This window comes from Heterodontus francisci, chromosome 47 (genome assembly GCF_036365525.1).
Source record: "Heterodontus francisci isolate sHetFra1 chromosome 47, sHetFra1.hap1, whole genome shotgun sequence".
Lineage (NCBI taxonomy): Eukaryota > Metazoa > Chordata > Chondrichthyes > Heterodontiformes > Heterodontidae > Heterodontus > Heterodontus francisci.
Window position 1 is genome coordinate 14,176,169 of NC_090417.1, and position 25,261 is coordinate 14,201,429.

The 25,261-nt window shown below is 47.9% G+C and overlaps 1 protein-coding gene across 3 annotated transcripts; it reads left to right on the forward strand.

Annotated features, from left to right (window-relative positions):
• The first annotated feature begins 1,982 nt into the window (after positions 1-1,982).
• LOC137357238 (mitoferrin-2-like) lies at positions 1,983-25,261 on the forward strand. 3 transcript variants are annotated; one of them, XM_068023420.1, is made up of 4 exons: positions 1,983-2,280; positions 13,371-13,599; positions 21,180-21,236; positions 21,916-25,261. In XM_068023420.1, exons 1-4 carry the CDS (start codon positions 2,050-2,052, stop codon positions 22,419-22,421), a joined length of 1,023 nt encoding a protein of 340 aa, XP_067879521.1. In that variant the 5' UTR covers positions 1,983-2,049; the 3' UTR covers positions 22,422-25,261. The 3 variants fall into 3 exon arrangements, with proteins under 3 accessions (XP_067879521.1, XP_067879524.1, XP_067879522.1); XM_068023423.1 differs by lacking the exon at positions 13,371-13,599 and having other exon boundaries at positions 2,195-2,280; XM_068023421.1 differs by lacking the exon at positions 1,983-2,280 and having other exon boundaries at positions 13,506-13,688.

Sequence of the window (25,261 nt, forward strand, 5' to 3'; positions counted from 1 at the left end):
ATACATTTGTATGTGGTCTCCTCCACCTTGGGGAGATCAAGGTAGATTGGGTGACCGCTTTGTGGAACATCTCCACTCAGTCTGAAAACATGACCCCGAGCTTCCGGTCGCTTGCCATTTTAACACCCACCACCCCCCCCCCCGCACGCCACGTTCTCATGCCCACGTCTCTATCCTGGGCCTCCTGCAGTGTTCCAGTGAACATCAACACAAGTTCGAGGAACAGCATCTCATTTACCGATTAGGCACGCTACAGCCTACCGGACTGAACATTGAGTTCAATAATTTCAGAGCATGAATGGCCCTTTTTTTATTTTGTCTCAACTTTCTTTTTGTAATTTACCATGCACCTACCTACTTTTTTTTCATGTTTGTGCTTTTGGCTAGGGCTGCTCATTATTCTGTCATTAACACTCCATCTGCACGAATGCTTTGTCTTTCACCACACCATTAGCACACTCTCTTTGCCTTTGCCCCATGACCTGCCTGTCAGTTAATCTGTCCGGCCTTCTGTCCTGTGACACTTTTTGTTGTCTTTTGCCCCACCCCCGCTTTATTGGCTGAAAACCTGTGACATTTCGACCCTTTTCCAGTTCTCTTTGAAAGGTCACTGACCTGAAACGTTAATTCTGCTTCTCTCTCCACAGATGCTGCCAGACCTGCTGAGTATTTCCAGCACTTGCTGCCTTTATTTCAGATGTCCAGCATTCACTGTATTTTGTTTTTATATAAATTTATATTGTGACTTTCATGTAATAAAACATCCCAAGGCCCTTCACAGGAGCATTATCAGAGAAAATTTGACACCGAACCACAGAAAGTGATATTACAGCGGGTGAGCAAAAGCTTGGTCAAAGAGGGAGGTTTTGAGGACCGTCTTAAAGCAGGAGAAAGAGGCCGAGAGGTGGAGTGGTTTCAGGAGGGACTTCCAGACCTTCGGGCTCAGGCAGCTGAAGGCACGGCCGCCAATGGTGAAATCATGGAAATTCATGATCGAGGGATTTGAAAACAATCATAAGAATTTTAAATCAATATGGATTCATGAGCACAATGTTGGTCACTTCCTTTATTTAGCAATTCACACTCTTTTGTCATTCACTGAAATGATCTTCATGCAGTTTTCACCTCTCCTCAACTGGTTTGGGCACTATTCCCATTCCTCCACTCCCTCCCCGAGAGCCCTTTCAACTTTTCTTCTGTTGCATGAAGCCACTCACTTATCTTAGTTTGCAGTCGTGTCCAGGGGGCGACACCCAAAGAGTTATGTCTTGCGGGATGGACACTTTGGCACCATTTTCAGTTTTATAGTTTTTCTGCTTTCAATAACACCGACATTACTGATGCCCATTGCCCTTTGGAAGTTTTTTTTGAACGAGATTAAACGAAAGAAGCAAGGAGGAAAATCTCAAAAACCCCATTCACAAGTTTCTGCAAAATGGGAAGGAATTTGCCTGAAGCAATTTCCAGTGGAACAAAGTTCTGTAAAAGTTGAAGTATATTTCCTGAAAAGGGCTGGTTGTTTGCAAAGTGCTTTGTCCAATTTATTTGAGGGTTTGCTTTGCCAGCTCCTCATGACACCATCTCCCTCCGGGCATCCCCTCAATTCACCTCAAACAGTCGAGTCACGGTGAAATGCAACAATGTGGGGGGGTGGGGACCTTCGCGTCATTGGACAAAGTGGGTGCTGATTGACGGCCGGATCAGCCAATCAGACATCAGGTCACCGCCCATTCTCCGGATTGGTGCGAGGGCTTTTGTGACCCACCCTCCCCTCCCCGCCCTGGTCAGCACGCTGGCCGGCGCTAGGAGACCGTTTGATTGACAGCCCGCGCCTGGGGTGTGGTCCCACCCCCGCCAACGCCCGCCTTGGTTGGGCCGGGAGCCCTCCCTGGTTGTGATTGGTGCAACGGGCTGTCAGTCAGCCGGGAGGGGCGGGCACGTCTGTCACGTCGCGACGCAGGCGTGCGTGAGGGTGGAGGGGGCGGGGCCTGGGCTATAAGCCGGGAGCCGGCGGGCGAGAGCGGCTTCGCCTTCGCCTCCTGGCCGCTCATGGATGTGGGCTGCGCGGCATCGGAGCCGGCGCTCGGTGGCCCCCCGCGCCGCGGGCTGGAGTCCCGGCAGGAGTTGGCCGGCTGCCCCGGGGCAGCACCGGCCGAGGCGGACGGCGGAGACGTCTATGAGACCCTTCCCGAGAGCGTCTCCATCCGCACCCACATGATGGCCGGCTCGGTGGCCGGGATCCTGGAGCACTCGGTCATGTTCCCCATTGACTCGGTCAAGGTGAGTGAGGAGAGGGTGTGAGAGGGAAAGGTACCTGGGGGAGGGAGGGACATGAGGGAAGAGGGGAGGGGGTATCAGAGGGAAAGGTACCTGGGGGAGGGAGGGACATGAGGGAAGAGGGGAGGGGGGATCAGAGGGAAAGGTAGGGGGAGAGGAGTGGAGGTACTGAGGAGGGAGGAGGGGGAATATGAGGGGAGGGGATGTGAGAGGGAAAGGTACCTGGGGGAGGGAGGGACATGAGGGAAGAGGGGATCAGAGGGAAAGGTACCTGGGGGAGGGAGGGACATGAGGGGAGGGGGGATCAGAGGGAAAGGTACCTGGGGGAGGGAGGGAGGGAGGGACATGAGGGAAGAGGGGAGGGGGGATCAGAGGGAAAGGTAGGGGGAGAGGAGTGGAGGTACTGAGGAGGGAGGAGGGGGAATATGAGGGGAGGGGATGTGAGAGGGCAAGGTACCTGGGGGGGGGAGGGAGGGACATGAGGGAAGAGGGGAGGGGGTATCAGAGGGAAAAGTAGGGGGAGAGGAGTGGAGGTACTGAGGAGGGAGGAGGGGGAATATGAGGGGAGGGGATGTGAGAGGGCAAGGTACCTGGGGGGGGGGAGGGAGGGGGAAGAGGGGAGGGGGTATCAGAGGGAAAGGTAGGGGGAGAGGAGTGGAGGTACTGAGGAGGGAGGAGGGGGAATATGAGGGGAGGGGATGTGAGAGGGCAAGGTATCTGGGGGGGGGAGGGAGGGACATGAGGGAAGAGGGGAGGGGGTATCAGAGGGAAAGGTAGGGGGAGAGGAGTGGAGGTACTGAGGAGGGAGGAGGGGGAATATGAGGGGAGGGGATGTGAGAGGGCAAGGTACCTGGGGGAGGGAGGGACATGAGGGAAGAGGGGAGGGGGTATCAGAGGGAAAGGTAGGGGGAGAGGAGTGGAGGTACTGAGGAGGGAGGAGGGGGAATATGAGGGGAGGGGATGTGAGAGGGCAAGGTACCTGGGGGGGGGGAGGGAGTGAGCGACATGAGGGGTAGGAGGTACTTGGGTTGGGGGAGGAGGGGGGAATACTAGGGGAGAGGGGGGGCTGTTGAGGTGAGGGGTTGTTGGAGGGAAATGTATTGGGGGAGGAGGTACTGGTGTTGAGGAGGGGAGAGTATGAGGGGAGGGGGTATGAGAGGGAAAGGTTCTTGGTGGGGGGGGGGGGAGCTGGTGGGGAGGATTTTGGGGGAGGGGATGGGTTACCTGAGGGGTGAAGGGCGAGACCTGTGTACACTGGGATAGTAATGAATGCAGACCGCTGAGGATTTTGGAGCAGGAGGAGGCCATTCTGGCCCTCGAGCATTCAATGTGCGTTCTTCGTTCCTTGTTGTACCTGCATACCAACTTTTTGTGATTCGTGTACCCAGATCTCTTCGTACCGTGGAGTTCTGCAGTGTCGGTCCATTCAAAGAACATCATGCTTTTCTATTCCTGTCAAAGTGGGCAAGCTCACATTTTACTGCATCTGCCAAATTTTTGTCCCGTCACTTAAACGATCTAGATCCCTTTGTAGACTCTTTGTCCTCTTCACAGCTTACTTTCCAACTTATCTTTGTGTCTTTGGCAAATTTAGCTATTATTCCTTCAGACTGTCATCCATGATAATATGTTAGTCCCTATACCATGAGCTCTTCTTTTATGCCGTTTGGAAAGTAGACCACATGTACAGGTTCCCCTTTATCCACCTTGCTTGTTGCTACTTCAAAGAGCGTTAATAAGTTAAACAATTTCCCTTTCACGCAACCATGTTGGCTCTGCCTGTTTTGATTTTATTGCCTCTTTTTAAGAATGAATTTTAACATTTTCCCCATGACCGGTTTTAATCCGACCCACCTTCAGTTTCCTGCTTTCTGTCAGCTCCTTTGTTGAATAGAGGTGTTAGATTTGCAGTTGTCCAATCCACCGTGACCTTTTCCAAATCTAGGGAATTTTGGAAGATCACAGCCTATGCATCTATTATCCCTGCAGCCACTTCTTTGATGCAGCCCATCAAGTCCAGGAGACTTGCAGCCCTTGAGTTCTAATAGTTTTGCCACTACCTTTTCCTTCGTGATTGTTTTAAGTTCCTCCCTCCCTTTTACCTCTTCATTTTCAAGTATTATTGTCATGTTTTTTGTGTCTTCTCCAATGAAGACATGCTACCTGTTGAATACTTGTGCCTTTTCCTTGTGACCTATTAGTAATTCCCCAGTCTGACACTCGCCAGAGAACCAACACTCACTGTTGTTACACTTTTTTTTCCCCTTTTAAAATACTTGTTGAAACCCTTACTATAAGTTTTAATATTTCCAGCTCGCTCTCATACTGTTATTTCTCCTTCATTTGTTTCTACTCATTCTTGGCTGGCTTCTGAAGTTTGTTCATCTCATTGACCACTGATCTCAGCAGTGTTGCAAGCTTCATCTTTGAATTTGTTAGTATCCTAAACTTTCTTAGTTAGCCAGGATGGTGCAGCCTTCCCATCGGGTTTTTCTTTCTCAATGGAATATATCTTTCCAGAGGGTTACAAATGTTGGATATAACACTGCTAGTGGGGAATGGAATGTAATGTAATCTGGCCCTGAATGCACTGGTGTATGTTTTGAAGTAGGAGTGTAGTTTGGTTCATCACTTGGAGGTGCTCTCTTCTTGAACTGCACCTTTTAGGACCTATGTAATTTACGAGAGGTGTGTATTCCACTTATTTTTTTTTTTAAACAAGAAATGCTGGAAATACTCAGGTCTGGCAGCATCTGTGGAGAGAAGCCAAGTTCATGTTTCAGGTCAATGACCCTTCAGAATTGGCAACTGTTAGAAATGTAAACGGTTTTAAGCAAGTAAAGCAGGGGTGGGGCAAGTGATAACAAAAGAGAAGGTGTTGATAGGACCAGGTCACAGAGAATAACTGACCAGAAATAACTGACTCATGGAGCAAAGGCAAACTGTATGCTAATGGTGTGTGAAAAGACAGTGTTTGTGCAGGGAGGGTGTAAATGGACAGAAAAATGAACAGCCCTGGCCCAAAGCACAAACATGAAAAAAAAACAATGGACAGGCACATGGTAAGAAAAATGAATGATGAAACAAACAAAAATAAAGTTAAAATAAAGAAAAAAATAACTGAAAATAAAAAGGGGGGTCCCTCATGCTCTGAAATTCTATTCTCATAGGCTGTAAATGAGTAAATCGGTGAATGAGATGCTGTTCCTTGAGCTTTCATTGATGTTCATTGGAACACTGCAGCAAGCCCAGGACAGAGATGTGGACATGAGAGCAGGGAGAGGGGGGAGGAGCAGTTGGGGGCGAGAGTGTTGAAATGGCAAGCAACTGGAAGCTCGGGGTCATGCTTTCGGACTGAGCGGAGGTGTTCCACAAAGCGGTCGCCCAATCTGCGTTTGGTCTCCCCAGTGTAGAGGAGACCACATTGTGAGCAGAGAATACAGTATACTACATTGAAAGAAGTACAAGTAAATCGCTGCTTCACCTGAAATGAGTGTTTGGGGCCTGGGATTGTGAGCAGAGAGGAGGTAAATGGGCTGATATTACACCTCCTGTGATTGCAGGGGAAGATGCTGTGGGAAGGGGACGAGGTGGTGGGGGTAATGGAGGAGTGGACAGGTGTCACGGAGGGAGCAATCCCTTCGGAGTGCAGGGAGGGGAAGATGCATTTGATAGTGGCATCACGCCGGAGGTGGTGGAAATGGCGGAGGATGATCCTTTGGATGTGGAGGCTGGTGGGGTGGAAAGTGAGGACAAGAGGCACCTTGTCACGGTTCTGGGAGGGAGGGGAAGGGGTGAGGGTAGAAGTGCGGGAAATGGGCCAGGCAAGGTTGAGGGCCCTGTCAACAACAATGGTGGGGGGGCAATACTCTGTTAAGGGACATGAGAAGACCTATCAGAAGCGTTGTCGTGGAAGGTTGCTTCTTTATATGTTGGGAATGCTGGCTGATAAGAGTATATGCAATATATAACAGCTTTGTGACAGCTTTCAGTGTGGGGAGCCGGAACATTTACCTGTGGGTTGTGTGCTGTGTTAAGCATGCGCTTTATTCATAGTAGGGAATGCTGTGGAGAGTAATTGAACCTTGAGAACCTCGGTCAGGGGTCTGCTACCTGTGGCATGCAGCTGTTAAACATCTCATTTGCGGCTTTTCTTTCCTGTTCTACATAAATTCAACACTTATTTTCTTATCGATGAAAATTATGCCTTCTCCCAGATCAGAAGTGCTAAATTTTTGTCCTGTGGCTCCCAGTAGTTTTTTTTTTTAACTTTAGTCATGTTTTTTGCAAGGCTCCTGAGGTAAAGATTTCAGACCCCTGACGGCGGGTTCGACTTTGGAATTGGAGTGTGTTGTATATAACACTGGGATTACTCCATGTGATACAGCATCTTGATCTGCACGTTATACCCTTGATGAGCAGTGCATTCTGTGTAACACCACTGGTACTGCTCTCTCTATCGTAACATGTACCTTTTAACTGATGGTTTTTATACCTTGGAATCGGAGCTAATTCGATGGGATCAGGAGGGGTTTCTTAGTTGTATGAAGTAGTTCGCAGCTAGAAATTAGATCTTTATATGCAGACAGGGAGCAGCTATCAATCCTGTTAAAAGCTTCCTGAACTGAAACTATTCTGATTTTTCAGTGGGAACACTTATGCAAATTGCATCCTGTTTTTGTCATCCTGGAATCTGTCCAGCCATCTGGAGCAGGAGGATTGTTTAGATGTTAGCTGTTTGGGAAATGCTCCCGTTTCTCCAATTTGCAGGGTTATCTTGAGTAAACTGGCCTGTAACTTGGGAAGTTAAGTAATGAGGCTCTTGCAATGGCCCTTATCAATCTTGCTGACATCTATCTCCTGCTGCGTAAGCAGGTGTGCAACCTTGGGGTGTGACTGGACTGAGAATCCTTGTGTGTCTGTGTGTCTGTGTGTCTGTGTGTCTGTGTGTCTGTGTGTCTGTGTGTCTGTGTGTCTGTGTGTCTGTGTGTCTGTGTGTCTGTGTGTCTGTGTGTCTGTGTGTCTGTGTGTCTGTGTGTCTGTGTGTCTGTGTGTCTGTGTGTCTGTGTGTCTGTGTGTCTGTGTGTCTGTGTGTCTGTGTGTCTGTGTGGCGTCCACACGTTTGCACAGCTCTGGTCGCTGTTCTCATCATGCACCCCCATCCAATCTTCATGCTCTGCTGCTTGTTTCTACTGCGGCTTCAATGGTGCAGCGCCACCAACACTCAACGCTCCACACCATCCAGGACAACGCAGCCCACTTGATTGACACTCCATCCACCATCTTCAACATTCATTCCCTCCACCAACGCAGTGTCAGCAGTGTGTACCATAAACACGCACTGCAGCAACTCGCCAATACTCCTTAGACAGCATCTTCCAAACCCATGACCTCTACCATGTAGAAGGACAAGGGCAGCAGATGCATGGAAACACCACCACCTGCATGTGCCCCTCCAAGCCACACACTATATCGCTGTTCCTTCATTGATGGGTCAAAATCCTGCAACTCCCTCCCGAACAGCACCTTTCCCATGTGGATTGCTGTCGTTCAAGAAGGTGGTTGACCACTGCCTTCTCGAGGGCAATTAGGGAGGGGTAATAAATGCTGTCCTGGCCAGCCGTGTCCACATCCCATGAATGAAATCCAGAATGTTAGTTTGAGAAGGATGAGAAATTTGAACTTAACTATCCATCTTTGAAAGGTCCTGGGTATTGGACACATTTTGCGTGTGTGGCACATTTGCTTCCTGTCAGTTTTTGTGTGTCATACTTCTGATGATGCACTGTGGGAGGTGCAATCTTTTGGATGAGATGTTAAACACAGGCTTCTTCCTTTTCATACATAGAAGATCTCATGTCCCTATTTTACGCAAGAGCAGGGGAGTTCTCTCCAGTGTGCTGGCCAATATTTATATTTCAATCCACATCTCTAAAACAGATCATCTCGTCATTATCGCACTGATGTTGGTAAACTGATTACCGTGTTTTCCACGTTTTAACAGTGGCAACATGTTGAAAGTACGTCATTGACTATCAAGTGCATTGGGATGTTCTGGGGTCCTGAAAAGTACTAAATAAATATAATTTGTTTTTTGTACACTAACACGATGTGAAAATTAGTTTGTTGGATGACAGTCACTCCTGTTATCCTAAGAAGGGTTCCGAAGAAGGGTCACTGACCCGAAACGTTAACTCTGCTTCTCTTTCCACAGATGCTGCCAGACCTGCTGAGTGGTTCCAGCATTTCTTTTTATTTCAGATTTCCAGCATCCGCAGTATTTTGCTTTTATATACTCCTGTTCTCCTGTTTACTTTTCAACGCCAGAACTATGAATGATACATGAATATATCAACACAGCAACATAACTGTCATCCGCCAAAACAAAACTGACTGACCATTCTAATTGTGGAGGAACTTCCTGTTTGCATGTTCGTTTTCAGTTGTGGCTGAAATGGTCGGGCCTTGTCCTGTCCCTTGAGGCATGAGCCAAGATTGGAGATATTGGGGGCTTTTCAGTGCACTGGGTCTAGATGTCATTATCCACTTAGCGCCTTTGGTTGTGATTTGAAAAGAAAATTCAAACTGGTTTTCAAATCTCCGTGGCCTTACCCCTCGCTATTTCAGTAACCTCCTCCGGCCCCACAACTCTACAAAATACCTTTCTGCTCCGACATTTCCTCATGTTTCATTGTTCTCCTATTGGTGACGATGCCTTTAGCTGCCTTCGCTCCAAGCTCGAGAATTCCCTCCCCAGACCTCCCAGCCTCTCGACTGACCTCTCTGCTTAAAGATTCTGCTTCGAAGTCTGACCAAGCTTTTGGTTGCCTATTGTAATCACTCCTGTGCATTGATGCCAAATTTAGTTTGACAATGCTAATGTGAAGCACATTAGTGTGTTTCAGTATGCTAAAAGTGTGATTATAAATACAAATGATTTCTTAAAGAAAGCTGACCTCATAATAACCCTTCGTCATTTGTTTCAGTCTGGGAAATCTCTTTTTCTTGGTTGTATTCAAAGCCCTCATTGAGTTTTGAGTGTCACGTCGTTCCTCATGGCTATTCTTTTTTTTTGAGATGGGCATTGGCAGGTCACTTAACTTCTCCAATGGTTCCTTCATTCTTTCAGTGTCCAACATAATTGTGCAATGAGACTGCGTGTGTTGAGGGTTGGAACTGATGGTGCTTGTGTTGACAGTAGCCAGTGACTGGGATTCTTCATAATGCAGTCAGCAGGATGAATCACACCCCAATGTTAAGTCCCAATTAATCTCCTTCACTATCTGAGTTACAGCTCCCTCGGTCAGGTGAAATATGTCGATTTCTGCTTTTGGCCGTCGTGCTTTCGTTGTGTTGCAGTGTGCTGCCACGCTCTCTGCTTAATTTGTCAGAGTATCAAACACAGACTCTAGCTCTTGACAGCTGAAGGCATGAAAGTACTGATTCATCCAAGAATAAACAAAATGCACTTCAAGATTCACTAAAATAATCCAAGTGTGCAAGGGGGTCATATTGCTTTCTTGTAGTTGTGCAGTAACAACTAACAGATGGTTGTATATAAAACATTGGAGAATGCTCGAGCACAGCAGATTATTCGACCCATTGAGCCCATTGTGGCTCTTCATAAGGGCTACTTCCGGATATGTACCCCACTCAACTGCTGACGTTTCAGGTATGGTATGCTTGAGAGGGTAGCTGACGAGGGTTGATTAGATTATAGTTTGGTCATCAGTCATGATTTGACAAGATTATATTGAGAAACAAAATTTTTTTTTGTCTTTACTGATGCATGGTTGACCCATGATAAAGACAAGACTTATGACGTCTCAACCAATCTTTTCCATCAACCTTGAATTGAATCCTGGTCCGAAACTTGAGTTGGTTGGTAAAACTCTGACTGCTAAGTTGTGGGTCCAAATCCTGTTCCAGAGAACTGAATGCATAAAGGGATTTGCATTTATATAGCACCTTTCACAACCTGAGCATGTCCCGTTGCACTTGACAGCCAGTGAAGGCCATTTAAAGTGTAGTTCCCATTGAAGGAAATGTGCACATCTGTTTTAGTGATATTGATTGGGAGATAAAAATTGGGCGGAACATTGGTGAGAGCGTCCTTGCTCCTCTTCGAAGTAGGGCCATGGGATTTTTTTTCCATCCACCTGAGGGGGCACATGGGGCATCTGTTTCATGTCTCAGCTGAAACCGGCACCTCCGACAGTGTGCACTCCCATGGTGCTCCACTGGACTTGGACCCAAAGCCTTTTGACTCGGAGGGTGAGATTGCTGTCCACTGAGCCACAGCTGACACGAGGTGTAAGACGAGCAAGCCCTGCACCTCCAGCTCGAGTGACTGAGACCTGGTGCAAGTTCGTCTGTGTCTGGTATCGGACTAGAGGCGTGTGCTGTTCAATTACAGCCCATTATACAGTGCTCAAAGTCAGTTCACTAAATAGGAATTGGCAGCACGTGCTATTTTCAACTTGTGTCCTGCTTGTTGCACTATTGTGAATTGTCCAACTGTGGTGAGAATATCCTGGTCATAGTTTGATTAATTTGTTTACTCACGTCATTGCAAACACCCAAGGCTGGTACTGTATGTAACACTAAGCTTGAATAGATGGGTTCAGAGTTCACAGTGAAGCCAATTAAGTTCTCTCCTTCTCTTCCCCCACCCCCAACCTGGTGATGCTTGTCATGTCAATTGTGAATCTTATCTTTTAAGGTGTATTGACATTTTCAATTGCAAGTTTTACTGTTTTTTGAATGGCAAGACTGCTGGGATTCCAGGATGCAATAATCATATGGTAAAAGATTTGCTGAAGAGCCAATGCTGAAAGTTGACTTATTGGGGAAAAAAAAAAATGCAAGAGGCCACCTGGCATCTCCTGGTGCTGTGTAAACTTTTCAGCTTCGGATGGCTAGAGCTAAACCTAGTGCAAGCTGGTTTCACTCATTGCGATAACAAGTGTCGTGCTTGATCAATAACTTGCATTTCTTTTGCGCCTTTAAAGTAGTGTCGTGTCCCAATGCACTTTGCAGAACAGTAATCAAACAAAATTTGACACCGAGCCACTTAAGGAGATATTCGGATAGGTGACCAAAAGCTCAGCCAAAGCAATTAGGTTTTGTGGAGTGTCTCAAAGGAAGTGTAGGTAGGGGAAGCTGAAGAAGTCAGGGAATTGGTGTTTGAGCAGCCGATTGTGATGCAGTGAAACTAGGGGATGCTGATGAGGCTAGAATTGAAGCAGTCCAGAGATCTCTTAGGGTGTTAAGCCAGTGTAGGTCAGTGAGCATTGTGGGTGATGGGTAAACAGGACTCAGTGAGTTAGGCAACAGATGGCAGAGCTCAATTTCTAGAATTTGTAAGATGGGAGGTTGGCTGGCTGGCTAGTTGGGAGAGCAACTAGTTTCACCCAGTAGCTCATTTCCTGATTGTATGCCAGTGTCTCTCAATTGCGCCTGGTGAATTGCATAAGATGTTGAGCAGAGATGCATGACGTGATGGTATTGGATCAAACCAGTATCTCTGGTTTGAAGGGAGCTGGAAAGCAAATGGCCCTTGTCCAACTTTGCTCGCTGTAGCCTCCATCTCTCTCTGCAATATTTGTGTCTATGGAAATATGGGGAGACGTTTCCAGAGCACTGTCTGACGTATATCTGTCATTAGGATTGCTGGAGAGGTTCGAGAATGTAGGAATTGCTTGACAAAAATGGTCTAAGGTTCCTTGAATTTGACTTCTGTAATAATCCTGGTAGTGGAGCGATACAATAATGGAGTTGTTGTTGAATGATAACAATGCTTCTTCATCTTGGGGGGGAACACCCAAGCCCTTCGACCCCTGGCTCAAATTCACTCCTTGACTCCCACAGATTAGCATCTGCTGTTTTCAAATTGCTCCAACTGCATCCCAAAATATTTGTTCAAAGTAATCTAGCTACTTTGTCTTTTGTATGTCTCAATCTACTTCCACCATCTCCCCTGAAATCTAGAGTGTATTCAGAACATGAGCAGAATGCAAAGTTTTTTTTGTGGAAAAGAGGAGGCTGAGCCTTTTGGACATGTTGAAAATGACCAGCTGTTTTGATAGTCAATGGGGAGAGAGCGTTCGGGCTTGTGGGGAAGAGTAAAACTGGCTATCAATATAATGGAATTCAGCAAGGAATCCAGTAGGGAATTGAGTGCCACAGGGAGTGGCTGAAGAGCACAGATGTATTTGAGGGGGAGCTGGATAATCACACAAGCAAGAAGTGACAAGAGTTATACGAGGAAAGTTGGCAGGAGGCCTGAGTGGAGCATTAACATCTGCACGACTGGTTGGGTGGTTTGGCCTGTTTGTGAGCCGTATATTTCATGTGAAGTGGCTTGTGTTCTATTCTAACTACCAATGTGTTGTGTGACGGCTTAGTCCATTGGGGTGCACGAGTAATTCTTTGTTGTTGCTCTAAATGATGTGCTGATGTCCTTTCTCCATCTCCTTTCTGCTTTCGTGCAGATCACTGACCCTGCAGATTATCAGTGAAGCAAACGTTGAGTACCTTTGACCAGTTGTCTGTTGGTCCCTGAAGCTGATATGATAAAGGCGGGCCGAGCCGTTAGTAGAGGATTTGCTGACTGTTTGCTTGTCTTTATCACAGACCTTCTAAAGGTATCTGTGGACCTACTGATGCTCAGTATTATCTCCAGTGCAGGACGAGCGTTCTTGGAATTGAGTTGAGCAAATCAGCAAGGGCCACTGTGCAGTTGATGCTTGCAGGCCTCGATAAAACTTAGCAACTGTTCAATTTTTTTCTTAAGTGGCGGTGGGTGATGTAAAAGATCCCAGGGCATTATTTCAAAGAAGACGCGCAGAGTTCTCCCCAGCACTCTGCCAATATTTCTCGTTTAATGCTGTTGGTTTCAAAGATATCACCCAGTCATGGTTGTTTATGGGAGTTTGCTGTGCAGTGTTTTAGCTACCATGTTTTATACAACAGTGAAGGCACTTTGGGATATCCAGAGGCCGTGAAAGATGATGTAGATATGCAAGTTCCTGCTTTCTGAGGGAAATATCCGAGCGTTCCATTCTCATTTCATTCTTTTCTCCCCTACGCAGACTCGCATGCAGAGTTTACAGCCCGACCCTAAGGCACAGTACAAGAATGTATTTGATGCTCTGCAGAGGATTATGCACACAGAAGGTTACTGGAGGCTTTTGCGAGGACTGAATGCGATGGTTCTTGGTGCAGGACCTGCTCACGCTTTGTATTTTGCCTGCTATGAGAAAATGAAAAGGACTTTAAGTGATGCCATCAGTCACGGTGGCAATAGTCACTTAGCAAACGGTATTTGACAATTAAGTCCGGTGAATTCTCTTCTCTAACATTCTGCTGCAACCCTGGCTCGCCTCTTGTACTTAAATCAGCCAGCGAGTGTAAGCTTTTCCAAAGTAGTTGTCTGTTGCATGCCTGTCTGTTGGTTTTAATGTCCGTGCTGTTAATGAGTACTTTCATTGAGTGGGCCACAGCTTTAAAGTTATGTTATCAGCTCTTAGCTTATGGGTTTGTCCTTTTTCTCCTTTTTAAAAGCATTGCTGTCATGTTCTGATTTCAATCCTCTTCACGGTTAAGTATTCAATCTCCAATCTCTCGTTGCGTTGAGCACGTACCCAGTGACCAGATCTTGGAAGGCCCAGAGCCAGCCTGTGTGGGCTGGATCCAGGTGGCTGCTCCTTGCTGGAACTTCGAGGGTGCACAGTCGCAAAGGGGTCTGATCCCGTTCCAAGTGATTGTGATAGGTCCGCAACCCATTGTGAGTGGGTGGCGTCCATCACTGTTACTGCAAGGAGTAAAGGGGCAGTTTAGTTCCTGCAGCAGTTCACCCTGATTTCTGTGAGCAACTTTGCCAGTTGGTGTCATGTTCACGGGCAGAGGGCGGACATGGGCAAGAACCCCATGTGTTGGGCTCGTGGTCAGGAGCTTAACCTCTTCATAAGTGTTATGTTTGGAGATGCTGCTGCCTATCACGAGAGACCCTTCACCAAATTGGCATCTGGTTGTGAAACCTTGATGTGCAGAGGTTGAATCTCTTGACCAGAAGGCTTCCTCACAGGGGCAAGTGGTTTGAAGCAGCCATGGTGCTGATTCTAAAGCAGCGTCCCACCCAATTTCATCACCAAGGCTTGTGTTGTCTGGTATATTTTATGAAGCCCATGTGATATTATCCCTAATTATTTACTTGTAGCAGGTTCTTGTGGCCAAGGTGGCATTGTAGGCAAGAGGAGGAGGTCTTTGTGATGAGTTGTGCTGGATGAAGAGAGACTGGGCACTCACACTGATGGAGTATATGTGTTTGCTGTGTTGTCAGCTGCCTTCTGGCTGCTGAAACTGAATTGCACTGTCATGCTGCAATTATCCTTTTGGCAGAACAAGAAACCAAGAGCTTGCATTTCTGTGGTGCCCACCAGGGCATCCCATCCCAAACCGTTTTACAGCCAATCAAGTACTCAGTCTTGTGATGCAGTTGTGGGGTCCAGCGTACAGCTGTCATAAATGCTGCTGCCCTGGCTGCATTACTGAGCAAGTAATTCAGCAGAATGTGTGCGCAACTCCTGCCATGGGCGTTTGAGCACTTTATAAAAAAAAAAAAAGCTGCTATCAATAAAACTGAATGCAAAGTTATCGGATCTTCATTCAGACCCAGCTGCTTCACTGTTTCCCTTTTCGAGGAGGAAGCTTGCTGGCCTTACCCAGTCATAGTCATTACTGCGCAGAAGGAGACCATTTGATCCATCAAGCCCATGAAAGAGGGGGGGGGGGGCGGGGTGGGTGGAAGAGTCCTGTTTGTGAATTGTTACATGATCTCTGTGATGTTGCTTGAGTTACAAATAGTGAGGACACTGGAGTTGATTAGCTTGCTCTTTGAAATGACTCCCTGTCCACCTTGGAGTGCAGGTGGGGCCTTGGTTTAACATCTCCATGGGAAAGTGGTATTTCTGACAGTGCAAAACTCACTCAGTATGGCACTGGAGTGTCGACAAGAAATATTTATATGGTGCCTTTAATGTAATTAAAACATCCCAGGAGTGTTATAAAGCAGAGTATGACACAACCCTCAAAAAGACACGTTGGCCAGAATATCGTGGTGAGTCCCTGCCCACTGGCTGACAATTGGGGTGAGAGCTGTCTCTGCTGGGTCTGGAATCCACGCTGCTGTTTTGTGTGGCCCAGGCCCTTAATTGGCTTCAGTCCGGGCTTCCGACACTCAGAGGCAGAATGTCCCGCCAGCCAATCAGAGCTGGCTGCTCTTCAATCCCAGCAACGGCACTGGGACTCCACCCAGCAAGAAGGTGATGGACGCTGGCCTGCAGAAAGGTAAGTGGGCATTGGACCTCACCGAGGGCAGTCAGCTAGGTCCCGGCGAGGTTAGGGGGATCAGAGTCGAGGGCAGGGCGTTTGTTATAGCGGGGGACAGCCCGGGCTGCTGGAGGGGTTCTCACCCCACTCGCAGCCCGCAGGGAACCACCAGGTATTACTGTATACTCTGCACCTACTCAAGTGCCTATCTGCTGCTGTTCAGATCATGGGCCTGGGGTGGGCTGGCAATTGCCTCCTTCATTGCTGCTGGTAAAATAGCTCAAGGTGTGGGGGGGGTGGTGGGGAAGAGGCAATGGGCATGGCACTTCTCGCAATTTTACAGCGCACCCGCCCAGCTTCCGAGTCCGTTCATGGGTTGGGGGGTGGGTGGGAAGCGAGGGAGGTTTTTACATTCTGGCCATTTAGTCAGATGACCAAAAGCTTGGCCAAAGAGGTAGTTTTTAAAGAGCCTGTTGATGGAGAGGCGGAGAGGTGTGGTGTGGGGGTGGTATTCCACAGCTTGTGGAACTGAAGGCATGGCCACCAATGGTGGAACCATTAAGATCAGCAACGCACCAGAGGCCAGAATGAGAGGAGTGCAGGTATCTCTGAGGGTTGTGGGGCTGGAGGAGATAAGAGAGATGGGGAGGGGAGAGGGCCATGCAAGGATGGAAAAAGGATGTGAATTTTAAAATCTTCATTAATGACCAGGAGCCAGTGCAGATCAGTGAGCACAGGGGTGATGTGATGCAAGTTAAGACACTGCAGAGTTTTGGATGACCTCAAGTTTATGGAGAACAGCATGTGAGACACCAGCCAGGAGTGTGTTTGAATCGTGAAATCCAGAGGTAACTAAGATATGAATGAGAGTTTTGGCAGCAGATGAGCTAAGACAAGGTGAAGTTGTTGCAGAGGTGGAACTAGACCGTCTCAGTAATGGCACAAAAGAGGTGAGAAGCTCCTCTGTCACAATGCACTAAGGTTGCAAAAAGACTGGCTTAATTTAAGACTGTTGCCAGCGAGAGGGATGGAGTCAGTCCAGAGCGAATGGAGTTTGGAGCGGGGACTGAAAACAATAGCTTAAGTATTCCCAATATTTCATTGGAGCAAGTTTCTGCTCATCCAGCACTGGATGTCAGATAAGCAGTCTGATAATTTAGCGACAGTGGAGGGGTCGAGAGAGGTGCTGGATGTCGTCAATATACATGTGAAAACTGACGCTGTGCTTTCGGATGATGTCGCTGGGGGGGGCAGCATGGAGATGAGAAATGGGAGGGGCCAAGGATCGATCCTTGAGGGACACCAGAGGTAACCGTGCCGGAGGGAAGCCATTGCAAGTGATTCTCTGGTGACAATTTAAATAAATACGAATGTAAGCAGGTCTGAGCAGTCCCAGCCAGCTCTCATTCCAGCTGAGTGTCCTGCCAACTGTGCCCTAACTCCTGTCAAGTGTCCATGTGTGAGTTTGTTGGTCCCAGACCAGGTCAGTCTCCATGATGACTGCTTACCCCCTCTTGCCTGCCGGGTAGGGGATTGCAGGACACCAGGGGCAGTTCCAGCATTCAGGACAACAGAAGTATCTACGAAGAGCTATTTTGTCTTTTATGATCAGATCTCTTGGCTAGACCTTGTGGGATTTGATCAACTCCATTATGTTTGAGCACTCTTGAGCTTGGGGATCGGGTCTCTGCTTGCAGAGCTGCAGTATCTTGCAGTCAGGCTGTGAAGTTGAAGCAGGTGTTTGCCTCTCTGACCTGAGCCCTCATAGACTTGGCTCATGCTGCACTTGGGACTGATGGATGGATTGATTTCTGAGTGCAGGTGAAGTGATAGCAGCAAACTGTCTTTCTCAAGGTGGTTTCTGACTTGGAACTTGATGAATGGTGAGGAGGAAATATCAGCAATCATCATGGTGAATGATGCTCAAATTGCCACCTCACCAATCTCCTGAACTGTTCCAAACCACTTGAAATAATTTGGAGTCCCTATTGTGGCTTTGGGAAAGATCAGGGAGAAGCATAATTAATTGGAAAGCTCTTGGCAAGAGTTGATCCAGGCACAGTGGGCCTCATTGTCTCCAGTATCATTCCCGTTCCTGATCACTGAAGACACTAAGAGCTTGCATTTCTGTGGATCCTTTCACCAACTCCGATTTCTGAGTGCTTCACAGCAAAGGAAGTACTTTTGAAGTGAAGTCACTGTTGTCCTGTCTGAAATGTGAGAGCCAGTATGCTTAGAACAAGCTCTCAAACAGCAACGTGATCATGAGCAGATTATTTGGTTGAGTGATCTTTTGAACTGGCAGGACAAGAGTGGTTCGTCAAGCATGTGGTATCTTCGGCTTTGTATAATAGAGGCATTAAGTACAAAAGCAGGGAGGTTATGCTGAACCTTTTATAAAGCTCGAGTTGGGCCCCCAACTGGAGTATTGTGTCCAGTTCTGGTCAGCTGACTTTGGGAAGGATGTGAGGGCCCTTGAGAGGGTGCAGAGGAGATTTGCCAGAATGGTTCCAGGACTGAGGGATCTTGGCGACAAGGTTCGTTTTGAGAAGCTCTGGTTGTTCTCCCTGGAGCAAAGGAGATTGAAGGGAGATTTGGTAGAGGTGTGCAAGATTATGACAGGCCTAGGTAAGTTTGTTAAGGAAAAACTGTTCCCATTAACTGTCGGTACAAGGACTAGGGGACACAGAATGAATGTTTTGGGCAAGAGATGCAGGGGGAAAATGAGGGAAAACTTAGTTTTATACAGCGGGTAGTAAAGACCTGGACCTCACTGCCCACAAAGGTGGTGGAAGTGGAGACAATCAATGACTCAGAGGAAATTCGATGGCCACCTGAGAGAAATAGACTTGCAAGGCTGCGGCAATCAAGCAGGGCAGTGGGACTGAATGCACTGCGCTGCAGAGAGCTGGCATGGACTCGATGGGCTGATTGGCCTCTTTCTGTGCTGTAAATGACTGTCTCGATCAATACTTCAGTCCTACCCTGGATGTGTCAGCCTGGATCTTGTGTGCGAGTGCCTGGAATAGGGCTGGAATCCATGATCTTCTGACTGAGGCATGGGTGACAGACTGGGTGGGTAATGGTGTGTTCTGCCTCTGTGGCATTCCCTCCCTCAATCTCTCTGCTGCTGCTGCTCCTCCTTTAACACGCTCCTAAAACCAAGCTTTTGTTTGTCTGTCCTAATCTTTCCTTAGACAGCTCGATATCCGACTCTGTTTTCGAACCCTTGGGACGTTTGTCAACATTAAAGCCGTGATATAAAAGTGGGTGGTTGTTGATTCAGAGGGCCAGTGGCTCAGGTGTGGCATAAGGTGCAAGTTATTTTTCCTCTACCGCCAAGTCCTGTCCACATGTGAAGTGGTGGGAGCCCTGGACAGCCTCCGAGGTAACCAGGCACATGATACTTGGTTCACTGTTTGAATGATTTGGAGTCAGTCAGTTCGAGTGGAACAGCGTGAGTCTTGGGTGGAGACTCGCCTTCTGTTTGATCATTTTGCTTCACAGATCACTTGTCATGTGTTTCCGAACCAAACTGCTGAGGAATCCATCTTGGTCATGTTTGGTTTAGCTGGTGGGATTTGGTTGTGTTTAACCCAATCCCATTGCGCTTTGACATGAGTTTGAAGAACATAAGAAAAAGGAATGGGCTGTATACCCTTCTTGAGCCTGCACCCCCATTGAAGAAAATCCTCTTGATCTTTGGGCGGTGCAGTGGTTAGCACCGCAGCCTCACAGCTCCAGCGGCCCGGGTTCAATTCTGGGTACTGCCTGTGGAGTTTGCAAGTTCTCCGTGTCTGCGTGGGTTTCCTCTGGGTGCTCCAGTTTCCTCCCACAGCCAAAAAGACTTGCAGGTTGATAGGTAAATTGGCCATTATAAATTGCCCCTAGTATAGGTAGGTGGTAGGGGAATATAGGGACAGGTGAGGATGTGGTAGGAATATGGGATTCGTGCAGGATTAGTATAAATGGGTGGTTAATGGTCGGCACAGACTCAGTGGGCCGAAGGACCTGTTTCAGTGCTGTATCTCGAAATCAAAAATATCTAAATCAAATCTTCAACTGCACTTGCCTGCCCAATCCCCATATCCCAAAAATCCATCGATCTCTGTCCTGAATACACAACGACTGAGCTGTGTGGGGTGGGGATTGCCAGTCTTTCACAACACTGAAAGTGAAGAAATATCTCCTTCCATCAGTCTGACCTGGCTGCCCCCTCATTCTGGACTCTCCAGCCATGGGGAAACAGCCCCTCAGTATTGACTCTCTCAAGAATTGCAGATGTTGAAATGAGATCACCTCCTATTAATCAAACTCCGGAGAGGTTGGGCCACTTACACTCTGGTTTGCAGAGCCCAGACTGAGGGACTCCTAGGTGTGTGCTCAGGTACACTGGACTTCAACCCGCTGTCAGGCACAGCGAACCAACATAGACCACTGGAATCTGCTGACTGTAAATAGTGCTGTAACCTAAGCTTTAGAGCAAGGAGAGATGAAAGCGGGTAGAGACAGACCAATTGAGGCAGCATTTATTTCCAAGAGCTCTCAAATACTGGTTGCATGCTGACTGGTGAGCACACCAGCAGAGAAGGTGCCACTGAAATATGTGTGACAAAGTACACCTGAGGCCCAGTGTAAAATCGAGGCCACGCTGTCAGAAGTCAGGGCAGTGAAAGATGGGTGTCAGATGAGATCGGACTATCTTTTGATGGCTGGAGTTAGACTGGTGAGGTGGGTGTCTGCTGTTGGTTTGCTGCTCAAGCTGCTGACAACGTTGTTGGGCAGTCCAACAATGCCATGTTAACCAGTCTGGCCCAGGGCACTGCAGCATCTTGGCACACAAGGAGTCACAGTGGAATCTGATTCTGTCCAAAGTTGAGGCTATTTCTGTTGAGTTTGATGTGTTGACAGTTCCACAGGCGATTGAGAAGTTCAAGGGTTGAAGACTGCCTTGTAGCTCAGTGGAACCAAGTGTCTATGCACTGTTTCTCCACTCTCTTGCTTCATGCCCCCCCCCTGTGGTCGGCTCTCGCTATCTCACATCGACTGCACCACTGAACAAGTATTTCATTGGCTGTGCAAAGTTTTGCAGTGTGATTAGGCTGAAAGGCCTTCCAAAAATGTAAGATACTTCCTTTTTTATCTCTTCTCCTCTCCACCCCCCCCCCCCCCCATCTTTTTTTTCCCCTCACCCTCCCAGTCCTGGATAAAAGGTGTTGGTAGATGACCCTGTGACAGGTTGTTCAAACCTGTGTTAATAGGACTGTCTCTGTCCTCCCCCCCCCCCCCGCCTCTCAGTATATTCAGAGACATGTGTGTGTTTTTCTCTGTCCAAATGCACATTTCAGAGCATGTTGGCCCTTTAATGTATGTCTCGAGCATGTGTTCTTCAGAGCCTGTTAGTGCCTGTAAAAAGCTGGCATTCCAGCTGATGGGACTGATGTTTAGTCTCGGGCACAGTGTAACTGTCCCGCTGGATGCAAAAGGTAGTGAGTCAGTTATGAGGATAAGTCCCGAGAGGGTTTTGCAACACGAGGTCAGAGTCGCTGATGTCCCCTTTTCTTCTACAGGTGTAGCGGGAAGCATGGCAACCCTACTACATGATGCCGTGATGACTCCAGCCGAAGGTAATGACATTGGGCAGGGTCAAGGGTCAGTTTGTGTTGCAAGCCACAAAGGAGTCATTACTTGGCATTAATTCTCCTGGCCTTGTTGCTCAGAGATTGCCAGTAGGGTGCTGTGCCTCATGAATCAGTGAGGATGGAGTCACTCCTTTTGGTGCCTGATTGGGGAAAAGCACTAGTATGTCCAGATCAGGTGGTCTGCAGTCCTGGTCTTGTCACCTAATCTCAGTCTGGGAGCCAGTTGCCAGGGGTGGGGTGTTTCAAGGCTCCGTGGTTTAAACCCTCAGGAAAAGATAGCTGCTGGGAATTGTTTGGCGATTGACTTTGGGTTAATTTTGTGACCCCCTAAGGCAGCTTGAAGAACATACCTATGACTCTTAATCCCACCTCCGGTTTCAGTGCAATTGACCAATGCAAGTTGGCTAAACTCCTACCTGAAGGAGGACAATTAGGATGGGGGTTACCGAGATGCAGCTCAATGCCTGTAGTATTGGGGACCCACTGCAAGAGTGCCATGGGGAGGTCAGGATCGGGGGGAGTGGATCGGGGTCATCTTTGCATTGGACTGAGATCAAGTCATTGACAGCATTGAAGTGTGGCTCTGTTTAACCCCATTGTGTTTGTCTCTGCTTTCCTCCTCCCGTTACCTCCCCCCCCCCCACCTTTTTGACTGTCCACACAGCTGTCAAGCAACGAATGCAGATGTTTCAGTCCCCGTACAAGAGTGCCTGGCACTGCATCCGGACTGTGCGGAAGCTGGAAGGGAGCAGAGCCTTCTACCGCAGCTACACGACTCAGCTCACCATGAACGTGCCCTTCCAAGCCATCCACTTCATGACCTACGAGTTCATGCAGGAGCAGCTCAATCCGTGTCGGCACTACAACCCCTCGTCTCACATGCTCTCGGGGGCCCTGGCGGGGGCTGTGGCAGCTGCAGCCACCACCCCACTGGACGTCTGCAAGACACTGCTCAACACGCAGGAGAGCCTGGAGCTGGGCACACTGAAAGCCAACCATGGGCACCTTTCGGGCATGGCCAACGCTTTCAGGACCGTCTACCAAATTGGCGGGTTCCCAGCTTACTTCAAGGGAGTGCAGGCCCGTGTCATTTATCAAATGCCCTCCACTGCCATTTGCTGGTCGGTCTATGAGTTCTTCAAGTACTTCATAAGCAAGAGGCAGAAGTAGGATCTAGTACCATCGTCTTGAGGACAGCCCTCCTTCAGTCGAAAGATGGTGTTGTGTTGAGTGGCACGCTCTGGCAGTTTTCCAAGAGGTGAACTGGGAAATTATCCAAACACTTGGCATGCAAGACAACTGGAAACTGACGACGGCTGCTGGTAACAATCCTGGAAGCTTGTACGAGCACCAACTGTGCCCACCTTGTATTTTGGAAGGCAATGTGAGAACACGTTGCAATTTCTGATTAACGTGGAGACCGAGAAGAAGAGCTGATGTCCAGTCCTGTCGAGAGCAAAGCAAGCCCATTCCCGAATGTCTGGGCAACAGAAACAAGCTGGCAACAGTCCATTCCCAGTGACCTGTGTGTGTTGTAGTGCTTGATAAATGACTGACAGTTTGAATAAATCCTCTTGCAAACCGGGAAGTTGTAGCTGGCTTGAGAATCCGAAGTCGCAGATCTTTGTTAAAAAGCCCACACTATGGTTGGAACCCAAATGATTGTTGGGAAGTGCAGGGGGATTGAATGAAACGGGTAAACTACTCTGCCTTTCTCCTGGAAAAAAATAGACACACATGCAGTGCATGGAGGGTTGTGATGTTTTCAAAGACCAGGATCTTTCAATGCAATTTGAAATGGAGTTTGCAATCGCCCTCCAAACAGTCTCTTTTCCCCCCCCCCCCCACCCACCCCTGAGGCTGCTGAGTGTTTGGGTTGAGAGAGAGAGACCCTTGCATAACTCGCTGTCTGGGTGGTGGTTAGCCCCTCTTCCCTGGTGACAATCTGGGTGTGGGGAAACTGCTCCAGTTGGCTGCAGTGTCTCCAAGCTCAGTGCGCATGTCAGGGATTGGTGGGGTGGTGAGATAGAGCCTTCAGCCTTTCTTGAACACTGTCGGATAAACTACGCATGCATATGGGGATGTGTGTGTGTGCAGCTGGGCATCAGGCAAAGGACAGAAATGGGCTCAGTGATTCCTTCGATGGCCAAATAGCCTGCTGCTGATACTTGATTATGGAGGGTGTCTGTGGACCCAGACTCACTGTCTAGTGGAAGAAGAGGAAGAGAAAAGAATAAGTAATTAGCAGCAATCAAGTGTGAGTGTATATATCTGGAGAAATATTTTATTGACTCCCATGAGAGCTTTTACCAAGTTTGTATTTTTAGCAACAAGTTTTCAGAAGAATTGCAGGGATTTTCTTTTTTTTTTCAAAAAAAAAATCAATCCAAGGTACATGCATAGGAGATGGGGTGTGTCAGAGGCTTGATTGTCTTGCAAAGTTTTTATTAATTCTCAAAGGAGAATGTTACTGGCTCCTGGAACATGCACAGTGTCTTTTTGCAATTTTCCCCATTTACCTGTGAGGTTTCTAGAATGATAATTTGACCTCCAACATTTCTCCTGAACTTGCACTCGGAGTATTGAATGTCCATAGTCCCGTGCTGCGTCAGTGACCCCTTTTGTTCTGGCTCACTTCCCCACCCTTGTTCTTCATTGCTCTCACTTCCTTGATCTGTCTGTCTTGAGTCTGTTGCGGCAAGGACACCCACTTGTGTTGAGTAAGATGTCCAATAATTTCAATTTAAACCAGAGTTCAAAAGTCAGACAGTATTATTTTCCTTTTTTTTTGTTGAAAAACTTGTTTTAATTTTCCTCCTTTCATTGGCTCTCATGCACTGCAGAGGTGTTGGTCTTGAAAGCTCCCCAAGGTTTTCAGTTAACTTTATATGCTGCCAGTGTCCTTCAGGACAGAATTCCAGCCCCTGGTTGAGACATCAGGGAGGAAGACTTACTGATTCTCCATGTTGCTGTTGCAGTTGCTTGGAGGGATATGTCCTCTGCTGGCTGGAATGCCGTAGTAACTCAGAGGATGCTGCTGTCAGTGAGTGCCCACCAAAGCTGTTGGCATCAGGCCCATAGGGTTCAGCTGTTGCTGGCAGCTGGGTGTGTGAGCCCTGACAGTGCCAGCATCCTTCAGGAGACCAACAGGCTAATAAGTTTGCACCTGCTTTTGTTCTTTCATGGGATGTGGGCGTCGCTGGCTCGGCCAGCATTTATCACCCATCCCTAATTGCCCTAGAGAAGGTGGTGGTGAGCTACCTTCTTGAGCCACTGCAGTCCTTGGGGTCCAGCTACACCCACAGTGCTGTTGGGGAGTGCGTTTCAGGATTTTGACACAGCAGCAGTGAAGGAACGGGGATATAGTTCCAAGTCAGGATGGTGTGGGGCTTGGAGGGGAACTTGCAGGTGGTGGTGTTCACATGCGTCCGCTGCCCTTGTCCTTCTAGGTGGGAGAGGTCATGGGTTTGGAAGGTGCTGTCGAAGGAGCCTTGGTGAGTTGCCTGTCACATAGTAAGCTTTTATTTGATTAATGGAATAGGATTTTGATGGCCCTGATTTTATTTAATTCTTCAAGCCCGGAACGTCAGTCTGTGGAGGGAGGTGGGGCACCAGCCATGCTATTCACCTGAGGTAGAGTTTCTCACTCGACTCGGGTTGACCAGAAGCAGCTGGCCAGCTTCTGCGGATCAAATTCTCCTGTGTTTTCGAGGGCATGGACTAACTTGTTGTTGTGACCCCCCCCCCCCCCCCACCCCTAACTAGTAATTGTGTTGGGAATCGGTCTGACTGGGTTGCCTCTGACTGCTGCTGTATTCTTAAATGCACTGTCGATTTTTTAACAATAAAAATATAGTTTTCCATTGTTTGTGAGAAGAAAAATCAGTGTCTTATTGGAAAATTGCTTCATAGTGAAGCCTGGTGATCAATATCTGTTAGGTTCCAAACGTTCAACACAATTGAATAAGATGTATTTTTTTTAAATGCTATATTAAAAAGTTCATGTTAAA